Source organism: Conger conger, chromosome 12 (genome assembly GCF_963514075.1).
Source record: "Conger conger chromosome 12, fConCon1.1, whole genome shotgun sequence".
Lineage (NCBI taxonomy): Eukaryota > Metazoa > Chordata > Actinopteri > Anguilliformes > Congridae > Conger > Conger conger.
Genome location: NC_083771.1, coordinates 18335150 through 18358044, shown reverse-complemented (window position 1 = coordinate 18358044; position 22895 = coordinate 18335150). Strand labels below are relative to the sequence as shown.

Here is a 22895-nt window from a genome sequence, read left to right as displayed (position 1 = left end):
CTAAACTACACATCCTGAGGGCCACAGTGTCTGCAGATATTCGCTCCTACCATGTGCTACAACGCCTGATTTCACAAATTATTTTACCTGCTTGGTTCACATGATAAGCTAATTAGTGAAATCAGATGTTGTTGCACACGGTTGAAGCAAACGTAGTGCTGCCCTACAGGAAGGTAGATCTCCAGGAACAGGTTTGGGAACCTCTGCTCTGAAGGCATACTATGCAGGATTTTCACCTTGAAAATATTATAAAACATGCATGCGCAGTCATTCCTATGATACACTGCCAACCTGTGTCTGTGCTTATTTCTGTGTTTATAGCTTTCTTGTCTACTTGTATTTGTTATTCTAAACTAACTGCTTGGGCCATTTCTGGGTGTGGGCCTTTTTTATTTCTGTGCTGTATCTCAAAAGCATGCGTCTAATACACTGAACTCATACGTTCTGTGGTCCAATAGGAGGAGTTGGAGGGCAGCATGAGACATGTATGGTTTGGGTACTACAGCGGTGAGCTGGGTTTGTGAGAGATTAGCCTTGGTGGCTAACCATTAAGGAAGTGGATTTTAGCTAACTAAATTCAGTTTTGTATGTCAGCTGGCCGGCAATGATAGCTGGGTCCCACTGCACAGTACTACTGCTTATATTTTCGGGTGATTCTACGAAATTAATTCTTCTCCTGGGCAGGGAGGCTCATGCCTTAATCATAAAGACTCCCAGACTTTCAGAAAACTTGAGATGATGTCTGATAAAAAGAAAAGCGACAATAAATTGATGTGTTTGTGAGTATGCACGCTTATGTTACAGAATTGTGTAATGCTTCCTTCCAGACACACGAGAGCAGACTGAAATCCCCTGGTCTTAACAGCAGCTCAATGGTTCAATCAGCTAAATTGGTTCAGTTAGCTAAATACAAACGCATGTAATGTCAGTTAAATAGTTTTCTGTGGAAAGCGACTACTAAAGCAGATGTTTCATGAATCGTATTAGACGGTGATTTTCTTAGCGCCTGCTTGCTATGACACGGTAGTCTGCAACTGCCAGAATCATTCTGGGGGTGTGGGCGGGTGGGTTTGAGAATGGGTGCGTAGGTTTTTTTGTATATAAACACAGGAGTGAAGTGAGGAAACAGATCCTGCATAGTATGCCTTTAACTGAACCGTAAAATTCCTTCCAGTTATTTATAAAATAAATATGTTTTTTCTCCCCCAGTGTTCAGAGCAGAATTGTTCACATGATTTTATGCTTTGGTTAACTGGGTAATACTTTATTTTACAGTACTGGGTAAATAGCAGGTACTTTAGCTAACTATTTTGTTAAGTACTGTGAAACAGGCTGTAAAATGTACTCACATAGTACTTACATATGGTACTTATTGACTTTGTTTCATAGTACTTTGCACTGAAATCAAAGTAGTTACCTAATAATTACAAGTTGCTGTGTATTTACCCAGTAAGTACTATGTAATTAACAGGCTGTAAAGTAAAGTGCTACTGTGAATTGTTTTTGAGGATCTATGGGAGTATTACTGGAGTATACATTTCTGAATTAGAAATACTGAAATCATTTCTATTAAATAGCTTAACCCTGGTCTGCCTGGCAGAACATGTGGGTTTTCTACTGCTTTTGATGTTTCTTGATCTGAGCTGGATTTGAGACACTCAGGGATATTTCTTCATGCTAGTCTTTTTCATTAGCAATGCTGGAAAAACATCTCTTCTCGTCCCCTGACAGTGTTATTTTTGTGGTTGAATTGAATGAGGGGCTTCCCTGCTTACATCTCTCCGGTGGCCGCATGCAGTGTGGTGTGACTTTGCGATGTTCCGTTGCGCTGATTCTCTGAATTATCTCCCGGCTCTCTATCCTGAGATTAAGCCTGATTTTATTGGGTGAGGAGCAACAGCACACAGGCAAAGTCCACTGGGCGAAATAAACAAACGTAAACAGGGGCTTCTGTAAAGCGGTTATGGCCCCTGGCCTTTCTGAAAATAGGAAACATCAGACTTGTTAAGTATTAACTCTGTTTATCTAAACACCTGACCCCTCGACCCCGTGCTTTATTTCTTTCATTAAACATTTGTTTGATGTACCGTTCAGAAATATTCAAAGTTGCGAAGCCCCATTTTACATATACAGAAGACTTTGTCTGGTTATGAAATATAGACTATACTCTATTCATCTAGCAATTTGTAAAGAGCCCCTGACTTCAGATTACCTTGTATCCAGTGTGAATGCCGTGCTACACTGGCGCAAGATTTCCGTGAAACTGATTATACCTGCTTTTTAACCAGCCCTGGGCAAGACCAGTTATGAAGCTTAGGAGTTTGACATGGGTCAGGTCTTGTTTGCCTTGCTCGATTCGACAAAAAAGGAGAAAAAAAAGGTACAGTAGGGGTATGCTTTGTTGACGGTTGCTTTAAAACACACTGTGGGGCCCCTGTGCTGCTTACTGCCTCCATATTAGGGTCCAGACCAGGGATACTCAAATATGGCCCACAAAGCCTGTGGTCCTGCTGGTTTCCTTTCTCACTGATAGTTAGTTCATTCCATTCATGCCACTGATTGGCCAGAGACTGAAATCAGTCCCTGACTGGAGGAGAGGAATGAAAGCAGCAGTACTACAGGCATTGGGGACCAGATTTGAGTACCCTTGCTACAGACTGACAGTGGGAAGTGCCCGTCTGGCTCGTAGAGTGTGGCCTCTGGCCTGGCCTTCAGGGACCAGCCCTCTGGTGCAAGGACTCTGTCACTCCCACTCACAGATGAAAAGTATCACTGTTGCGTCCCACCTCTTGCCTTTTAAAAGCTCTCTGTTGTGCTGAAGTGGGAGTGATGGCGTGTCCAGGGACGTTCTCAGGGACGAGGAGCAGACCTGGGTCAAATACGTAGCGGTTTTGGATGCAAATACTTTCCTGTGCCTGATTGGTGCAATTGAACCAACCAAGAGGACCAGAACTTGGGGGTGGGGTTTAAACTTTTTGAGACTATTTTATAGGTTCCAATACACCAGACAAGCTCAGTACTGGTCCTCTTGGTTGGCTCAGTCGCACCAGCAAAGATCAATCGAGTGCACAAAAGTATTTGAATCCAAACCAATTACGTATTTGACCTAGGTCTGGATGGGAGGTGTGTGAGTGGTGGTGCAAGCTTCTGCTAAATGTCATTCAGGGCAGTCTGAGGAGCTGTGTGGTTCTTTACTTCCTGGAAAAGACACAATTACTTATTTGACCCAGGTCTGATGGTCACATGATACTGACTGACCTGATACGGACTCATCCAATGAGGAGCTACAGCACCAAACTATTCAGCCCCCCTGTCCCCCCACTGTTTCTGTACAGTGAGAACTTCCACAGGGTAGGACAACTATAATCTTGGTACTTTGAGTCCCTGGGCATTGATCCAGAGCTATAGGATTGCCTCATTCCGATCTCACGCTGACGATATGATGTGTGTACTCAGCTTGGGGAGTGCGAACCTGACCACAGGCGAGCAGGGAGAGGCGAGGGAGAGAGGGAGTGCGAGCGGGGCGGGGCGGCCGAAGATCACGTGGCCGGCGCGCACGCGTTCGACGGGAAACGGGCTGGATCCTGCCAGAGCCAGTTGGACCGGGCAGGCCGAGGTGGCCCGTGCCAGCAGGAAGCAGAAGGCAGATCTTCGCACCAGCTGTAGCGATACGACTTGGTTTTTGAAGAATGCCAAGTCTCCTGTATGGCGTTTTTTTATTCCCACAGAGCGCGCGTTCATCTTGTTTTCAGCCGATAAGACGCAGGCTGAAAGACCTGTCTGCCCTTTCAGTGCAGTGATATATCTACTGGCACTCGCTCCAATTAGGGTGGATTTATACCTCATAAAATGGCGGCATGATAGGCTATAAAACTATCCCTGCCTGACATCTTTTATGAAGGCTATTAGCGTTTAGCCTCGGTAAGAAGCCCTTTTGTACATGGACTTGAACTAAAGCCTCTTCTCCACCTACCTTTCAGGAGGAGCCACGGTGTGTGTGTGTGTGCTGAGTATGCACATGTTTGTGTGTGTGTGTGTGTGTTGAGTATGAACATGTTTGTGTGTGTGTGTATGTGTGTGTTTATGTGTGTTGTATGTGCGTGTGTCTATGTGTGGTGTGTGTGTTGTATGTGCTTGTGTCTATGTGTGGTGTTTGTGTGCTGTGTGTGTGCATGTCCGTTCTAGTGGTTCTATGGGCTCTGGGGTTCTGTTGTTGCCGTGACACCAGGCCGGCTGTCTCTCCATCCCCAGCTGGCACATTAGCTGGCAGAGATCCACCCCCCCCCCCTCCCCTCAGCCGTCTAAGGCTGGGGCCTGAGCCAGTCCCTGAAATGTACTGACATTCAATTCACCATTCTATAAATATCCTGTGACTTAAGGACTTTCCACTGAATGCTGAATTCAGGAATGGACTGAATTGAAATGAAATTCGACTGTGACCCTGCACCTGGCTTTTCTCCATGCGCTCAACACGTGCCGTATCCGCTAACCTGTCACCTGCCTCCCCCACAGAGGAAGGCCCCCCTTGCACCTGCCCCCTCTGTGCCTCGGACTGGAGCAGTTCTGTACCCCACAGCGAGGGTCTCCAGCTGTCCCGGGACCTGGGGGCCACCTACCTGGAGGTGCCCTCCCTCAACGACTTCTTCGTGGGGCGTTACTTCGGTGGAGTGGTGAGGTCCCGTCCGTCGTGCTGATTCTCTGAATTGATGGCGTTCGCTGGAGCGCCGCGCTCTGTAATAAGCCTGTTAGCATCAGAGAGTGCCGGAGGAGAACCCTTGTTTCTTTCCGCTGATGGAAACGTCCCGAGCAGAGCCAGGTTCTGACACTGCCGCTCCCCCTGGCAGGCTGCGACATTACGCTATTAATTACAGGAAGCTGCCGTTAGTCTGCGTTCATTCCGCTTAGAGTGAAGCTGCTTATGGTACACGTATAGCTGATGTAGCTACTGCAGCTATAATGCGCCCTTATTGGTCGAGAGGTGGTGACGGGATGTTTAAATTAGACTGAAGGATGATGAATCTGTTTAGGCTACGCTGTCTGCTAGAGGATTGGACCCGCTCACTACTTTAGAAGCTTAGAGGAATATGATGCAGGATTTTCACCTTGAAAATAAAAGACCATGCTCAGTCATTACTGTCACGCATTGGCAATCTATGTCTTTGTTCACTTCAGCTGGATAGCTACAGTATGTGAAGCAAAAAATACCAAAAAATAAATCAATAAAAATAAGCATCACAATGACGTGATATGTTTGTGAATGTGCATGCTTATGTTACAGAATTTTGCTGTGCTTCCAGGCAGGCTGGAATAGACTGAAATCCATCAGTGCTGTGCTAGCAGTGGCTAGCTTAGGTCCGTTCCATCAACAGTAAGCTAAAGATAGCTACGCTGTAACTTTGCTGAATATGACAGCGAAGTGAGATTTTTTGGTATTGGACATGTCAGTCAAGCATTTTGGCATACTGCTTCACTGCTATGAATGCAGCCGTAGCTTTGAAAGCGATGTGATTGCAACAGTCTGCAATACAATGATACAAAGCTACTGAGCAGAATATCTAGTTGCTTAGCTGGTGGGTGAACTTTGTCATAATATATTCGTATATCATTTCTAACCAGCATAGTGTAAGGCCAGTTATGAAGCTGAGTTTGACATTGTCAGGACCTTGTTTAATGAAGCAGGATTACATAGTTAGCTGGATAACTGCACCGAGTAAAACCCAGAACCCTCTCAAATCTGGAACATGGACTGAAGTAAAAAGAGCTGTTCCGGGGCTTAGCACAGTGATCCTGCTTGCGATGCTGGCCATAGGTGTTGATTGTCTTGTCTTGTTCAGTCTCAGCTCCATAGTGGAAAGAAACCTTCCTGACCCTTCTTGCAGCAGAGTGCTAGATGAAGGATTACTGCTGAACCCCTGAGCTGGGCACTGTACTTCCGTTTCTAATCAGCAGATAAATTCTGCAGTATAAGAGCCAATTAGCCCCTGCTTAAAATGAAGTCTGATTTTATCTGTGTGGAAGCTGTCGTCTGGAGGTTCCCAGTACATATCTCAAATCTGGGTGCACTTTTAACACTGCACAGCCCTTCGGAAAGGCCCTTCTTCTGGTTTTAAACTGTGCTTATGAAGTGCATTGAAATGTACATGTACATGGTCTAGAACAGACTGGGGTCAAATGCGTAATCTGTTAGCGGTCAAATACTTTTCTGAGCTCGATTGATCTCATCTGGTGCAATTGAGCCAACAAAGAGGACCAGAAGGCATGGTTTGCAGTTTTTGTTGAGTATTTCATTGGCTCCAGTATATTCAAGCACAGGAAAGTATAGAAAAGTATTTGAATTTGGGTGTCTCGGTGGTGCAGCCTGTAGAGCACTGACCGCATGCTCATTGCGAGCCGCGACGTCGGCGGTTCGAATCCGAACGTCCGACATTTGTCGCATGTCTTCCCCTCTCTCTCGCTCCCATTCTTCCTGTCTTTCTATACTATATACTGTCCAATAAAGCTGAAAAAGGCCTAAAAAATATCTTTAAAAAAAGAAAAGTATTTGAATTCTAGACAATTACATATTTAATGTGTTTGTGTGTGTCAAACGCAGTGATGAAGCAGCAGATATAACTGATATCAACCTTGGTTTTATGAAAATATGTTTTCAATTGTAGTTGGATTGTAGTGGAGGTCCCAGAAGCACTGTATTGATATTAGGGGTAATCGGTAATATAGAGCTTAGATGTCACACCTGGGTGAGACAGTTGTTAGAAATCCTTTTAACCCTTTAGAATCCAGCAATATTCCTTCAGATGACCTACTGAATGCATAGTACTGGGTCAGAGAACGGATCTTTCGGGGGAATATGGCGGGGAGTTGATTTGACTGACATGAAATGCATGCCATTGTGTGAAAAGGATATGGATTGGAGGGGAACAGAAAATTGACAGACATTAAATTGACATACACGGCCACTGGTACACAATGACGTAAAAACTTGTTTTTCAGGAAGTGGATGAATAGAAACTTTATGGAAAATACTCAAGTATTACAATTTTATATATTTTTTGGAATATATACTTTAAGACCTGTTCGTATGGTTATGAAGAATTGACTATGAAGAAGTTGAGGAAAAAGTGTTTATGAGTGTGTGTGTGTGTGTGTGTGTGTGTGTGTGTGCGTGTGTGGGAGAAAAAGAGGACAAATGTTTTCTAATAGAAATGGTTTGTGACACTTTCCACTGAAACATTCTCAGGGATCTGAAGGAGTCTTTTCAAATTTCACCAGCATGTGGATTTACATATTAAAAGTATTTAAAATAAGTCAGTGGTCACATATCTGCAGTGTGGCTACAGTTGCCATAGTAACAGCAGTAAATACAGGCCAAGATTACCAGTTGTAGTAGAGACTAATTCATAATTAGTAGTATTTTACTTGATAGTTTTCATTCTCGTAGAGGCATGGATTCTATGGGCTCATTAGTCTGTCAGCGCTGTTATAGGAAGTTATTTCTCCCTCCAGGTGAAACTGACACATTATATCTTGATGCATTGTCTGGCACTCCACCAAAGGTCATGTGACTTGGCTGGGGACAGCACTGTGGCAACGGGCATTCTGTCCTGCGCCAGAATCCCGTTACCAACGGCAACCTGCTATGGTTAAAACACAGCAATAGGACAAGAATGTAGGATTAAATTACCTGTTGAGTTGATAATATCCACAGTCCAGGTGACAGGGAATCATGTGACCCGTCTTACCCCCATTATGAGTCAGCATCTCCTCAGAGTCCTTTTCCTTCCACAGACAGGGGGAGCGTAGGAGCTGAATTCATATATTCCTGAGGCTTTGCACTTTCAGTATGGTGACATTTTGTGGTTATGTGTCATATTGTCATCTTCCATTCATAAATCTCTCTGAATGAGAACTCTTGCCAGGTGAATGTGTTATTGTATTTACGGTGCAGTGTGCCATGTCTGCCTGGTGTGTGACAAGGGTGACCAAAATCAGTCGCATTGGAAAGACAATCACCATGGCCACCATATGCTATTGTTATGGGTGACTCACTGATTTCAATTTCCGTTTCAGCAGGTCTGTATCTTTACCGCCCCCAGGGGGCAATTTGTGTGCAATTCATGTAAAATTTGACAACGACAAAGAAATTAGACTTTACAAAACGTTTAACAATCATACAAGCTTGATAACTAAGATAATGAAGGGATTAGACTGTGTGCAGAGAATGAGCTGTAAATCATTCTGTTCCGCGGTCTTCCGTGGAGAGGAAAGTGTTTTGATTAGGCGAAACAAGTGAGTGACTGACATATCTCTGCAATGTTTTTATTGGTGAGTTGGTGAGTGATTTACAGCTCATTATATCTCCACGTACAATGTTTCCATTGGTGAGTGATTGACAGGTTCATTTCAATTCAATTTTATTTGCCGAGTTGCTTTACAGAGTAGCAGTAAGGAAGAAATGGTAAAGTGGAATTATCAGCCCTAAGCCCCCAAATAGCACATGAGGTAAATAACTCCCTTATGGGAAGAAGAACCCTCAAACAGCAGCAATAAAAAGAATCTCGGGAGGAAGGGGCCTCTATTGGTTTATTGGTCTATTGGTTAAGATGGTAACGTCTGAGGTATTGAACTAGCAGGCAAAGTAGAAAGTCCACATGGAGGGTTGTAAAGCATGCAGTTCAGAGGATTGGGGGGATGAATCTGTAGCTCCAGGATGTGTGGGCATGAACCAGGGGAGGAGCAGGGCTGCAGCCCCCACCTCAGAGCGGGGGTTCAGATATGGATTTCTAAATAACCACTCGCCTCACCTTATCTCCAGAAATATACACGACTTAGGATGCCACCCCTCCAGGCTGTAACTGATTTTAAGCCTGATCATAAAGGTGTGTTTTAGGTTAAAGGTTGTTATTGGTCCTACCACCCACAGTGTTTTGACCAGTGAGTGATTGGCAGCCCATTATAGCTCCACCCACAGTGTTTTGACCAGTGAGTGATTGAGAGCTCAGTATAACTCCACCCACAGTGTTTTGACCAGTGAGTGATTGGCAGCCCATTATAGCTCCACCCACAGTGTTTTGACCAGTGAGTGATTGAGAGCTCAGTATAGCTCCACCCACAGAGTTTTGACCAGTGAGTGATTGGCAGCCCATTATAGCTCCACCCACAGTGTTTTGACCAGTGAGTGATTGAGCGCTCAGTATAGCTCCACCCACAGAGTTTTGACCAGTGAGTGATTGGCAGCCCATTATAGCTCCACCCACAGTGTTTTGACCAGTGAGTCATTGAGAGCTCTTGTCATCAGACGATGCTGTTTGTGTGTGCGTGTGTGCAGCTGGAGTACTTCATGGTTCAGTGTCTGAAGCAAAAGGCCAAAGAGAGGCCGGACAAGAGGCGGACCCACAAGGCCAGTGAGCTCCGCCCACCTCAGCTGGAGCAACCAGGTGAGACCACACCCCCCGTACAGGCCTCTGCTGGTGCCCATACTTGCATAAAAAATGCAAAAATGGGATTCAAACCCAGGACCTCCTTGATGTGAGGCGGCAGTGCTAACCACTGCACCATCCGTGCCGCCACGAGCAGAGAAAACACACACACACACACACACACACACACACACACACACACACACACACACACACACACACACACACACACACACACACACACACACACACACACACACACACTCACTCACTCACTCACTCACTCACTCACTCACACACCCTCTCATACACTCACTCACACACACACACTCACACACACACACACACACCCTCTCATACACTCACTCACACACACAAACACACTCACACACACACACACACACCCTCTCATACACTCACTCACACACACACACACACACACACACACACACCCTCTCACTCACTCACTCACTCACTCACTCACTCACTCACTCACTCACTCACACACACACACACACACACACACACTCACACACGCCGGTCTCTCTCTCTCCCCAGCGCGGCTCCCGGCAGTGAGGGTGGAGGAGTCTCGTTTCTCCCAGGACATGCAGTGGCTGCTGGAGCGCGGTGTGCAGTTCGCCGACGTGGCCTTCTACGCTGGGGATTCTGGGAAGGAGCTGGGCTGGGCGCATGCAGCCGTGCTGTGCTCCGTCAGCCCGTACTTCAGGCAGCTCCTCCTGGGGGGCCAGGCCCGCGAACGCCCCGTCTCCCGCTGCGTCTGCCGGGACGCCCCCCAGAGCCTGCTCTCCACCTGGGACGGGGCGGCCGAGGACCCCCCCCGCCCCGACGGGCACCTCGCTGGACGCCTCTCCCGGCTGGTGGTGAAGGACCCCCTCCTCTGCCGCTGTCTGTGGGACATGCTGAGGTTCCTCTACCGAGGTAGGCCCACTGACACTGCAGCCAAATGCTTCTTCTTTTATTTGACCTTCCTCTGTCTATCTGACTCATCCCAATTCTCTCCCTCCCCACACAGAGACATGCAGGTTAGGATACTTGGGGGGAGGGGTACTGACAAAAGAGTTTGCTGCAGAAGAGCTTCTGTGCTCAGCCAACTTTCCCTGTATAAATGAAGCTTAATAAATAATAAATACAAGGTGATGGCTGACCCCTTGGCCTTGGCTTTGCACTCTGTAAAAGCATTTCACACAACAAAGGAGACATGGTTAAAAAAAACACGAAACAGCCTTATCACTCCTGTGTTATCTAACCTAGCACCTCAGCATGAGTAGACAGAGAATCGCGGGCGGCCTGCCAGAGAATATATGTTTGTGAAAGTCCAGGTACAACTGGCCGGGTTAGAAGCCAGAGGGTAGAAGCATCTTGGATAATCAGGGTCCAAGAGCAGGAGGCCAAATAGGGCTAAATCTTTTTCTAAACAGGTATTTCATGAAGCTCGCTAAGAAAATCTGGACTTACTAAAATTTAATTTGCCACTGCAATTAGTCACAAAGCTAGTTTGCCACTCAAGAGCCGAAGCTAATTCAAGGCAGGTTGGGAAATGAAGTTATGTGCGTGTTCACAGACTTTTTAAACAACCAGATTACATTACATTACATTACATTAATGGGATTTGGCAGACGCTCTTATCCAGAGCGACGTACAACAAAGTGCATACCCATAACCAGGGATAAGTGCGCTGAAAGACTCTAGAGGGAAGTACAATTTCAACTGCTACCTGTACAACAAAGATAAGGACCAGGGCCTATTTGATTTTTTTTTTAAACAAACAAATAAACAAACAACAAAGCAAAAGTGACCAAACTTAACTAGCCAAGCACTGCTTACCTAGCCAACTAAAAATACCGATACACAAAAAGTAAATCACAGAAAGACAACAATTAAGGTTCACAGGGAGGTAGGGAGGAATGGGGAGAGGTGCTGCTTGAAGAGGTGAATCTTTAGTTTGCGCTTGAAGATTGGAAGAGATTCTACAGTTCTGACCTCAATGGGGAGTTCGTTCCACCACCGTGGAGCCAGAACAGACAGTAGTGGTGAGCGTGAGGTGGAGGTTCGGAGAGGGGGAGGTGCCAAGTGGCCTGTGGAGGCTGAACGAAGAGGTCTGGCAGGGGTGTAGGGTCTGATGATTTTTTGTAGGTAAGCTGGGAAAGACCCCTTAACTGATTGGAAGGCTAGCATCAATGTTTTGAATTTGATGCAAGCCATGACAGGCAGCCAGTGGAGGGAAGTAAGCAGGGGGGTGACGTGTGAGTATTTGGGAAGGTTGAAGACCAGATGAGCTGCTGCATTCTGGATAAGTTGGAGGGGTCTGATGGCGGACGCTGGGAGGCCAGCCAAGAGGGAATTGCAGTAGTCCAGGCGGGACAGAACCATCGCTTGGACCAGGAGCTGGGTCGAGTAGGGGGTGAGAAAGGGGCGGATTCTCCGTATGTTGTATAGGAAGAACCTGCATGACCGGGGCACCGTCGTAATGTTCTTGGAGAGGGACAGTCTGCTGTCCATCACCACGCAGAGGTTCCTTGCACTGGGTGATGGCATAAGTGTGGTATCCCTGAGGGAAATGGAGAGATCCAGATGGGGAGAGGTGTTAGCAGGGACGAATATCATTTCAGTCTTACCTGGGTTGAGCTTTAGGTGGTTAGATTAAGTGAATATGGATTGAAACGTTTGATCTGAGTAAATCGTAAATAGTAACATGGCTAAATAACATGCCGTGTCTTTACAGCAGGAGAGCTGGAGCTCATTATGGAGTTTTAGGAAGATTACGAGTCTGTAATGACAAAAAGGTAACACTACAGTAATACAGCGAGAGATGCAGCCTTGAATCGATTGCCGTGCGGATAAGTGCAGGAGTTAAAAAAGGTTTTTTAATCGTATTGTAGTGTAGTATTAGAAGTAGTTTTTTGTGCATTTAGGAGCAATTCCAGTGGAAAAAATGGAACCAGAACACAAAATTAAAATAATTTACTCATTCTAAGTTGACTGTTGACTACCTTGGTCAAGAGGTACTATGTACGGTAGAAGCCCATTTGGCTACCTTCTACATTGATGCTCTGGAAATATTTCTGATTCCCTTAAGGGTGTTGGGTGTGAACTTATCCGGACATGGGTGTAGTGATATCGTCATAATCCGGCTTTAAGCATCCAAATTAAGACACCTGAAAGTAAAAAAACAACAACTAAAAAAATGAATAAATCAGGAGCTTCTCCCACCTGGCCTACACAGCCTTGACAATCGGACAGGAGAATCCTGAGGATGTAGCATCTGTGTTGAAAACCCAATTCAATCCTGCCTTTTTTCCCTTTGCTATCAGATTGTTTTTGTACCAGAACGCCCAGTTATTCAGACAGGTCCCATTGCTGTGGTGTCCTCCATCAGTTTAGAGAAGGGGGGGGGGGTAGTTCTGGTCCTGGAGGGCCGTGTGTATGCAGGTTTTTCTTTGCACAAAATACCCTGGCTAAATTAGCTAATGGGCTGTATACACCAGCCGTGCTTCACACAGTAACACGTTTTGTATGGGGACACAAGAACAGTCTTTGGCTGTCATTCATGCTTGCGCTTATCGAGAAACGTACTGTAGCTAAAATGTCAGGCGGCGTAAATGTTAGGACTAATTAGGTAATTAAGGCCAGAAGCTGGCATGAAAAGCAGAAACTTATACGGGAAGGCCTTGTTGCCACCTCTTTTAAACAGAGAATGGCCTTGTGCTGCCCCCCCCAGGCACCCTGACCAGGCCCCCAGTGATTACGCGCGTAATTAGAGTGAGTGCTTTCCCGCGTAGGGCCTTGCTGATTAACAGCTCTGTCCGCAGGCTAATGTACTGCTCCCTGTGCAGATGTGAGCTGCAGCCCCTATCCGCGGCTGCGTTGCGTGGCTCGGTCTGAGCGCGCTGCGGAGATGGCTCAAAGAGGAAGGTGTGTTTGTGATACCGGGATCTGAGCGCGCTCAGTAGATTGAGAGGTGTCCGTTCGTGGGCTTGCTTCTGAGCATGCTCAGTAGGGTTGACTTAGAGGTCTGTGCTAGTGTTTGCCAGGGACCTGGGTCTGAGCATGCTCATACTGCGTTCATGTCACATATTGTAGTTGCTCTGGATAAGAGCGTCTGCCAAACGACTGTAATGTAATTCCATGTAATGTAATGAGAAAGCGGAAGGATGGCAGGATTTCCCATTGTGTTTCTCGGCCAGGGTTCTGGGCACGCTCAGTAGCCTAAGAGGCTTGTGTCTCTGTGTGTGTGGGCCTGGGTTCTGGGCACGCTCAGTAGCCTAAGAGGCTGGTGTCTCTGTTTCTGGCACCAGGCGCGTCGGAGTGGAAGCAGCTCCAGGACGCAGCGGGGGAGAAGCTGAAGAGTTCGCTGGCGGTCGGCGAACTGCTGGAGAGAGTGCGGTCGTTTCTCACCAAGGAGAAGGTGCGTTTCAGTCCACCCGTGCGTGTGCGGTAAGATGGTGACCCACACACACACGTGCACACACACACACACACACACACACATTACTTAATGTGTAATGAGGGCTCTGTTTCATGTCTCCACCTAGTGGTACAAAAAACAACATGCTGAGATGCCTCCATCTCTCACACACACACACACACACACACACACACACACACAGACACACACACCCCTCTTGCAGGACTTTTCCCATATGGGTTTCTTGTGTGTGTAAATCTTAAAATGACAGGGAACTCTTTCCTGCATCATATACTGCACACAACTGCACACTGCTAACAGGGCCATGAAACGCAGTGTGTGGAACGTATAGGGGAAAGGGAAGAATCTGCACCTTTAACCCGTTCAGTCCCAAGCATAACTACTGTAAAATCCTCCACCTTATACCTTATCAACCACTCAAAATCACTGCTATACTATTGTTTTGAGCCCCTATTAAAACCCTACTAGATTTTCTCAACTTTCTCAGTTCTCAACCAAAGCCAAAACCCCTTGGAATTTGGGTGGAGCCCCCTCATATGTACTTCCTGTCTGCTCAGGGCTCCAGGGACACCCTCAACAGCCACCAATCCCAGCAGTCCTCCCGTTACCTGGGAAACCTCTTCAACTCCCCCCTGTGTTCGGATGTCATTTTCATGGTACAAGGCAAGTCTATAATATACAGTCTGTTATCTAGTTGTAGTTGTTAGTTGTAGCCATGAAGTTAATACTGTGCTCCATCAAAACAATCCTCCTTCAGAAGATCATGGTTGGCTATTGATATATTATGTATACGTTAAATAACATATTTTAGTTATTATTGTGCTAACATAACCAAGTTTGTTAGTATTCTTTTGTTTGTGGAGCAGTTAACTTATTTCTGCATTGATTCGCCCCCCACTTCATTGAGGTAGACCATTCTTGGTAACCAACAAATTACAGGAACCACACATTTTCTGTTCATATGTGACGTAGTTGCTTGGGACTTTGGCAATGTTTCCTGAAGGCGTGTGAATCTGATTGGTTACAGGGAGCGTGCTGCCTGCTCATAGGGCCGTGCTGGTAGCGCGCTGTGATGTCATGGCCGCCATGTTCAGTGGGAAGTACGCCGAGGCCAGGAGTCGCGTGGTGCCCATCCACGGCGTCTCCTCCGACACCTTCCTGTCCTTCCTGGAGTACCTCTACACTGACACCTGCTGTCCAGGTGCGGAAACTGCCAGCAAATAACTGTTACAGGACTGGTCTCCAGCCCTGGTACTAGAGAGCGACTGAGTCTGCATTAGAGCTGATGCTATGGGGGGCGGTCATCAAAAATGTGTTCGGGCCACAGTTGGGGTAGATGCCATTTCAATTCAGACTGTTGTTTAAGTGGGATATGGGCACAGACAAATTGTCTTTTGGATTCAAATACTTTTCTGTGCTCGGTTAAGCTTGCCTGCAATTTGAGTCTACGAAAAGGCCAGAAAGCAGGGTTTGCACTTTTTGAGAGTATTTCATAAGTTCCAGTAAACCAGACAAGCTCGGTGGCCCGTGGAAATGTATTTGAATCCGAAACCGCTCCGTATTTGACCCGTCTGGCGGGTGCAGATGGGCTTGGAAACGTCTGCCACAGCGGCTCCGCGGGCGAAACAAAATGGCGGCGTTTTGCCCTCCGTTCTCCCCTCTGCAGCCAGCGTGCTGCAGGCCATGGCGGTGCTGGTCTGCGCAGAGATGTACCAGGTGAAGCGTCTGCAGCACCTGTGCGAGGTGTGCGTCTGCGCGTACCTGCAGAGCATGCCCAGCCGAGAGCTGGCCTCCACGGGGATCAGCGTCGTCCGTCTGCTGCGTCGAGCCAAGGTGAGCGGCAGGAAAACGGGAAGTGAGGTCGAGAGAACGGGGGGAATGTGGGAAATACTGATCGCGTTACTGCTGAATTACTGGCGGGTTCTGCTCCGGTTGTTGTCGGGAGGAGGCCAATTCATCACTTGTGCTGCGTGTGCGTGACTGCTGAGGAAATTACATTTACCATGAAAGGAAATGGGAGAGGGAATGGGGCGATGAGAACGAGGAGTGGGAGAGAGAGAGATAGAGAGAGAGGGCGTGAGAGAGAGGGAGGGGGGGTGAGAGAGAGAGAGGGAGAGAGATAGAGAGAGGGAGACCGGGGTCAGAAAGATACGACAAAGGGGCGGCCTGTAGCGTAGTGGTTAAGGTAAGGTCGGTGGTTTAAGATCCGCACTGCCATTGGGCCCTTGAGCAAGGCCCTTAACCCTGAATTGTTCCAGGGGAGGATTTTCTCCTGCTTAGTCTAATCAACTGTACGTCACTCTGGATAAGAGCGTCTGCCAAATGCCAATAATGTAATGTAAATATGCAATTACAATTTCAAAAGGAGCATTGAGTTTTCATCAACATTTGGATCAAAGTCCTTCTTTCACACAAAGAAGGTTTTTGGTTCTGTTTTTGCTTGCAGTCATTAAAAATTCAGGGAATTAGCTCAATTCACTCCAGAGGGAGTGTTTTCTCATTTACAAGCATCCACACAGTAAAGTACTTCAGATAAGCGTTTGACTCCAGTTTGACAAGGAACACACTACTGACCGCTACTGAACATCACACATGAATAATGGGCAACTAATAGTGTAGTGGTTAGGCCGCTGGACTGGTTACTGGTTACGGTTGCAGGTAGGTTAAAACCTTGAAAAAGGTTTTGTGTAATATGTAAATCACTTTTATCCAAAGTGATTTTGTCAGATAAATGAAAATGTAAAATAATGAATACCCCCCACTTTGTTTTTGGTCTCTCCCGGGCACCAGTGCCACAATGCAGACCAGCTCTACGTGTGGCTCCTGCATTTCATCGCCAATAACTACCTGATCTTCAGCCACAAGCCAGACTTCCTGGAGCTGTCAGGTGAGAGGTGACGCCCCCTACAGTCCCTCTGGGCCCTGCACGGATGTCAGGGGTAGCACAGCACACTCATGGCACCTCAGTATGGGATGCCACGCAAGAAATAGTCAAATGCTGATAAATGCTGATCTTAATGTAATACTTGGCCGAATCGACCAGGGATAGCACTGCAGATTTATCTGGAAAAACCACCTGCCTATCGGCACATTGTTCCATGTGTGTCCAAGACAAACCCTCACCCCCCTGAAACTCACCCATTCACACTGCATTGATTTCAAATATATTTATTGGACTCTAAATTGTACATCTAATTCCATCATGAACAACAGGTTTCCAGGACATTTATATTGGACGGGCTTGTTTACCCCCTTTTTACAAAGGGCTAAAGTACAACGAGTTTTGTTGCAACATTCCTAAATTCTACAGAACCCACATCTAGCAAACACTGCTCGTAAGCTGCCTACAAAGACCGAAAACTATGTGAGCTCTTTTCCTTTTTGGTTTCTATCATTTCTTGTGAGGTTGTCGATGATAAATTCCCCAAAAAATGGTCTCTCCACCATAACTAGCTAATGCCTCCATTGTAAACCATTATGTTGTGGATTGAGAAGTTGGACAGGACTGAGGATCCTGGAGGTCCGGGATGTTGTTGAGGGGTGGCGCGTTTCCGCGGTCGTCATGGTGACAGCGTCTCCGTTATTGGGCGTGGCGGGGTTGTGTTTCAGACGAGGAGAGGGAGCAGGTGGAGAGGGTCCGGTGGCCGTCCCGGGGATACCTGCAGGAGCTCAGCGAGTACCAGCAGCGGAGACGGCAACTGCGCAAATCTCGCTGCCTCGTCATGTGACCCTCCCGACCCCGTCCTGCAGCAGGAAGGGGGGAGGGGGGGGGAGAGGGGAGGAGAGGATCAGACGTACGCCACTGGAGGAGGAGAGGGAACACCAGGGGGAGGAGACCAGGCGGGAAGCTCCTCTGGAATGGCGTGGTCTGCAGGGCGCACCGGGAATTTGGTTTGTGCCAAAACTGACCACAACGTGAATGCGGTTCCTATGGCGATGAACCAAGAACCCGGTCTTACGCACGAGCACATGTGTGTTGGGACTTACCACAGGGCCTGCGGAGGACTACACCCATAAACCCAAAAACTCAAGGTAACTTAAACTGAAAGGTAATCAGCAGGGAGATGGACTTGTGGCTCTGCAAGACCAACACACTGGACTCGCTGGGAACGCATTCAATGATCAAAAACAGTACTAGCAAAACAAGTGTCCTAAATAATGTTAACTCCATTAAAGATAAAAATAGAAACCCGATGTTTATGAACATATCATAGATTTATTATTTAAAGACCATGCAACTATTTTTATAACATTGTTGCCTATTTTTGTTCCTAACAAATGAATGGAGACTTTGGGATTGGAGCTGCTGGGGAAAGACGGGCGTGTGGTTTGTACCGCAGGTGTGTAGCCAGGTCAGGGGTGATGAACGAAAGCATCGCTGCCCCATTCGTAGCCTTGTACAGTTCCACTGGTGTCTGCCTGCATCAATAAAGACTGTTTTTTTGTGTTTTTTTAACATGCAAATGTGTCTGACTTGCCCTTACTCTGAGAGAATGCAGATATCCTTGCCTGCCCCACACAAACCTGAAGCAGAGAGCCCTGCATTCCATCACACTTAAAGCCAGGATATCTGCATCCTGTCACACTTCAGGCAAAGATATCTGCATTCTCTCAAAGCTTAAGCATAAATATCTGGATTCTCTCAAAGTTTAAGCAAAGAGATCTGAATTTACTTGAAAAGTTATACAGAAAAATCAAGGGAGATTGATCCAGGTTGTCCAGTACTTTTCAGTTGAAATCCAAGCTTTGGCTTTGTCAGTATGCCTTGTACCTTTGTGGTATGTTTGTTGCTTAGATATCAGATTTCTAAGCAACAGCTCACCTGAGTTTTGCAAGTGTAAGTGTGTGTTTGTGTGCACACGAAAGAGTGAGTGTGTACCTGAATTCATTGCAGAGCGCCAATGGACGTCAGCATGTTCTCCAACTTCCCGGCTTTCTCCAGTTCAGCTACGTCACTGCCCCCACCAATACACTCCTCTCCAATGAATACCCGTGGCACCTACACACACACACAATAGCCTTATGCAAACTAAATAAATGAGTAGAATGTGAATGAGTAGATGTAGAATGAATGAGTAGATGTAAAATACTCAATATTTGATCCAATTACTTTTGGCAGCATTGTCAAAATTAAACCCAGTCATTAATTAGGCATTTTGCCAGCACTGTCACGTTTTTTTTAGTTGCGTTTATTTGGTTTCAATACTTAAGTTATGCGTGTAGCCGTTTCCTAAATATGGGGCAAAACTTTTCAAAACAAACGTCACTGGACGTGTTTGGCTTCACTGCCCACCCTTTAACGCAGAGACTGGTTTCTGGACGGCCACCCATCCAGGCGATCACATGACACTTTAATGACAATACCGTAATGTTAGCATACAGATATCACCCTACCTTGGCTAGCCTGAGCGATCAGGATGCAGCCATCAATGTCAGCAATCTCCCGGCTCCATTGCAGCCATCGCCATCATCAAGACATCTGACCGCCGACTGTTCTGCTAGCTCATTTTACATATGATGTCGACAGCTATGATGTTTTCACTCATTAAATTAAGCAACGATGCTCTGGTTCAGTTGTAACCAGTTAATTTAGCTAGCTAGCTAAATTACAGACTGCAATGAGATAGCCGACATGAATAGCCGGCTACTTTATAGTTTGTGTGGAGTTAAATAAGAAAAAAAAACAGCAGAACTACTACATTTCTCATTAAAATCAATTCACTACATTGGAATGAATGCGAGGTAGTAGGTTCAGTGATATTTGTATACTAACATTACCCTATTTCTGGGAGTGTCATGTGATCGCCTGGATGGGTGGCCGTCCATAAACCAGTCTCTGCGTTCAAGGGTGGAATTTGAGGCCCATTGCCTTCTAGGAAACGCAGGCTGGAGATTCAAGCCAAACACGTCCAGTGACGTCACTGCACCTGTTTGAGAAGTTTTGCCCCATATTTAGGAGACGGCTACACTGACGCCGATTTTAAAAATGCCTACACACATCATTTTTGCATCTAATCCAAATAAACTCAACTGAAAAAACCATGACAGTGTTCCTTTAAATCATGTTCCACTGTACAATATGCCATTAGTTCCCTTGCATTAATATTTACAATAATGCTGCAGTAGTGTCACACTGGGCTCCTCTCTGCTGAATCATTACGACGGAATATTACTACCGGGAAACATTAATAAATTGCCAGCAGGCAAGCATCGCAGTCAAATTATGTCATAATTTATTTATAATCCTACGGTTGCTGCCACCGCTGCTTATAATGAAATCAGTCAAATTGTCAATTAAAGTTGATCAAAGGGTTCATTTTATTAATTCGATTTCTTGTCGGTATACCATCAGTACTTAAGACCTAACATTCAGGGGTTAACTTTGCGATTTGGTCACCAGGTGTAGCCTATAGGCACACCGCCACGTGAAATTTATTTTCATAAATCTCTCCCTTTGAACCAACCGTTTTATCACAACACAGTAGGCAGAAATAGAAGGCGCGTAAATGTAGCATCGTTTACACAATAAGACAATAAACCCCCTTATAGCCCTTTTGGAGATCAATCTCCAAGACAACACTCGGCTACATAACAGCAGCCCAAGAGTAATGAATTACAGATCGTATTTTTTGCACAGCGCAAAAAAAATACTGTAATACAATTACGTAGCGTAATGTAGCAAGCCGTTTTGGTAGTGATTTTCCGAAGGTTTTCCGAACGTACGCTCCCCCGGTTTTTAAGGTAGCGTTTCTAGCATTACGAAACCATATTTTTAGCATAGGCTACTCACAGTCCGAGCCCCGGTTATCTCGAGGAAGTAGTCTTGGATTTTGCTCATATCGTTCCTTCCACTTATGTCGATGAAGTCCAGGTGTCCAGCTTTGAATGTATACTTGGCCAGAACCTCTTTTGCCATCACGCAATACGGGCACGACGGTTTCAAAAACAAAACGACTTTGTCTCCTTTTAATTTTGTCTCGACGAACTCCTGCGCCATTATTATTATAATTAGTTTGCTGTAAATTAGCCGATTGTAACAGTGCAGTAAATTGGTATAAAAGAAAATCCGAATAGCTGCTTTACTACGAATTAATGCAAGAATCCTAGAGACATGCACAAAGCAAACGACTATATTTGCGCACGAGTAACACCCAAGACAAACAGAAAGGGGGTCAGAACCGCTATTCTATGGTCGGTTCGTTTATTGGTCCTCTTTCCCGTCATGTATGTAGAGGCGGGGCTAAACCAACATTTAAAACTGGGGCTAATTTAAAAACTAATCAGGCTCTGGGCCTACTTAATTTATGTGTGAATGTTAAACCCAAACACAGACCTTATATAATAAAGCCACGTCCAACTATTACATTGAAAACTTTAAACATGATATGTCTATAGCACAGCATACATTGCAGGCTTTTCATCAGTTAGGGCTCATTTGTGCGTGTGAGTGTGCATGCATGTGTGTGTGTGTGTGTGTGTGTGTGTGTGTGTGTGTGTGATCCTCCACAAGTGTAAGACACAAGTGAGTTGTCTGCGACAGACCTTTGTTTTAGATAATTATGCACAGGAAAAACCGACAGGGAACTGCATAGATAAATGTTATATACACCTGGGGGAACTAGAACAGGGGTTTTCAAACTATTCTGATCCAGGGGCCCCCACTCAGGCTCAAAGGCATCAAGGGGGACCCCCTCATAAGTTTAAAATGGTTATCATTTAAAAAAATGTTTCTATATATTTTTTTTGTTTTACAAATGTAGTAGTCATTGCATATGAAGACTGGCTAGGGGCACCCTACAATAACTTCAAGAACTGCCTGTTGAAACCCAGGAACAGGAAGCAAGACTCCTGTGTGGTGAGACTGTAAAAGATTCAAGGGAAAGGCCCATTAATTAGAAACTAAAATAAATGTTCTCACGTCTACTACTCCACAAACTGGTCCTGTACAAACAAATAATGTGAAAACTGGACATTCTGGTGAAATCCAGCTGTAGTGCAGCTGCGTCTCTGTGGGCGCTCTGTCCCTGTCTTTGCCCAGGAAACACGGCTCAGCTCATCGCTGCATCCAGGGGGTGCTGCGGCAGTGTGAGGAACAAACACGGGGGGGTGCGTCTCGAGCACGCGGGGACCTCAAACCGGCCTCTTAATCGGGCCGATAAACAAACAAACCGGCCGGTTTGTCACTATGGGGTTTCTCTACGATTAACCCTGCATTTGCCAAGCCAGCATTTCCCAACCTTTTTACCCTGTGGCATAATGCTGAGTCAGGCCACGGGGTGACACTAGACCTGCCTGGGCTCTGTCTGAGGCACATTGGGCTCATTGAGAGAGCATGGATTTCACTCACTCTCTTAGTTGTTGTAATAGCCAGGAGAAATGCACTGTTCAATGACTGCCACTTAAGCCCCACTCAAGGGCTCATATGGAGGTGAGCAGAGACCCTCAAGCAATAAGGGTGAACCCTATGGAGGGCTGCGGGAGAGTGTGGAGGGGCAGAGCCTTCTTGCCCCTTTTAGAAAGTGACTAATGAGGCTGTGCGCTCCAGGCGAGTGATCTTTAATGGAAACATGCTGCGCAGCAACAGCAGCTACGTAGACTCTCATGCCGATGCTGACTTGCCTTCATCAAGGAGGTTACATTACGCTACATTACATGGCATTTATCAGACATTCTTATCCAGAGCAGATCAAGCACAAGTACAAGTGCGAAGAGGACCTGAGAGGACAGTACAGTTCCGAGTCCTAGTGTAAACATACAGATAATCAGAACCCTTGAAGAGTACAATCAACTTCCAAACTAGCATACCACAGTTGGCAGCTAGAATACCCTGAGTACAACAATACAACAGCCAATAAAAAACAACAATATCTATACAATCTACACATAAGTGCGAAAGGTGCTGAAGAAAACGCAGCACTGTTGGAACCTCACAGTGTACAGGATCCACAGCCTGATTCAATTGTTTCAAAACCACCTTCTTCTGAGCTGCATGGTCTCTTGCAAAGGACCTCTGAAACTTTGAAGTTGACCTT

General features: G+C 46.1%; 2 protein-coding genes across 5 annotated transcripts in view; one reads left to right on the top strand and one right to left on the bottom strand.

Annotated features, from left to right (window-relative positions):
* The window catches only part of rhobtb3 (Rho related BTB domain containing 3), a 21798-nt gene extending 3471 nt beyond the window's left edge, over positions 1-18327 (top strand). For all 4 annotated transcript variants that reach the window (XM_061215880.1, XM_061215882.1, XM_061215881.1 and 1 more), the window contains exons 5-12: positions 4513-4670; positions 9326-9434; positions 9975-10355; positions 13733-13842; positions 14421-14526; positions 14891-15064; positions 15530-15696; positions 16654-18327. In XM_061215880.1, the coding sequence (XP_061071864.1) occupies positions 4513-4670; positions 9326-9434; positions 9975-10355; positions 13733-13842; positions 14421-14526; positions 14891-15064; positions 15530-15696; positions 16654-16761 (1313 nt within the window). In that variant the 3' untranslated portion in view covers positions 16762-18327. The remainder of the gene's footprint in view (positions 1-4512; positions 4671-9325; positions 9435-9974; positions 10356-13732; positions 13843-14420; positions 14527-14890; positions 15065-15529; positions 15697-16653) is intronic.
* glrx (glutaredoxin (thioltransferase)) lies at positions 17016-21059 on the bottom strand. The gene is made up of 3 exons (XM_061215884.1): positions 20654-21059; positions 18743-18862; positions 17016-17607 (listed from the first exon to the last, which is right to left on the bottom strand). Exons 1-2 carry the CDS (start codon positions 20858-20860, stop codon positions 18749-18751), a joined length of 321 nt encoding a protein of 106 aa, XP_061071868.1. The 5' UTR covers positions 20861-21059; the 3' UTR covers positions 17016-17607; positions 18743-18748.
* Positions 21060-22895: the final 1836 nt, after the last annotated feature.

What these genes read in the sequence shown, in the direction of transcription:
- glrx (XM_061215884.1), bottom strand. Translation starts at nt 20,860, where the DNA reads ATGGCGCAGGAGTTCGTCGAGACAAAATTAAAAGGAGACAAAGTCGTT. An exon ending in AGATAACCGGGGCTCGGACT is followed by an intron (nt 18,863 to 20,653) that starts GTGAGTAGCCTA and finishes GTGTGTGTGTAG; the next exon opens with GTGCCACGGGTATTCATTGG.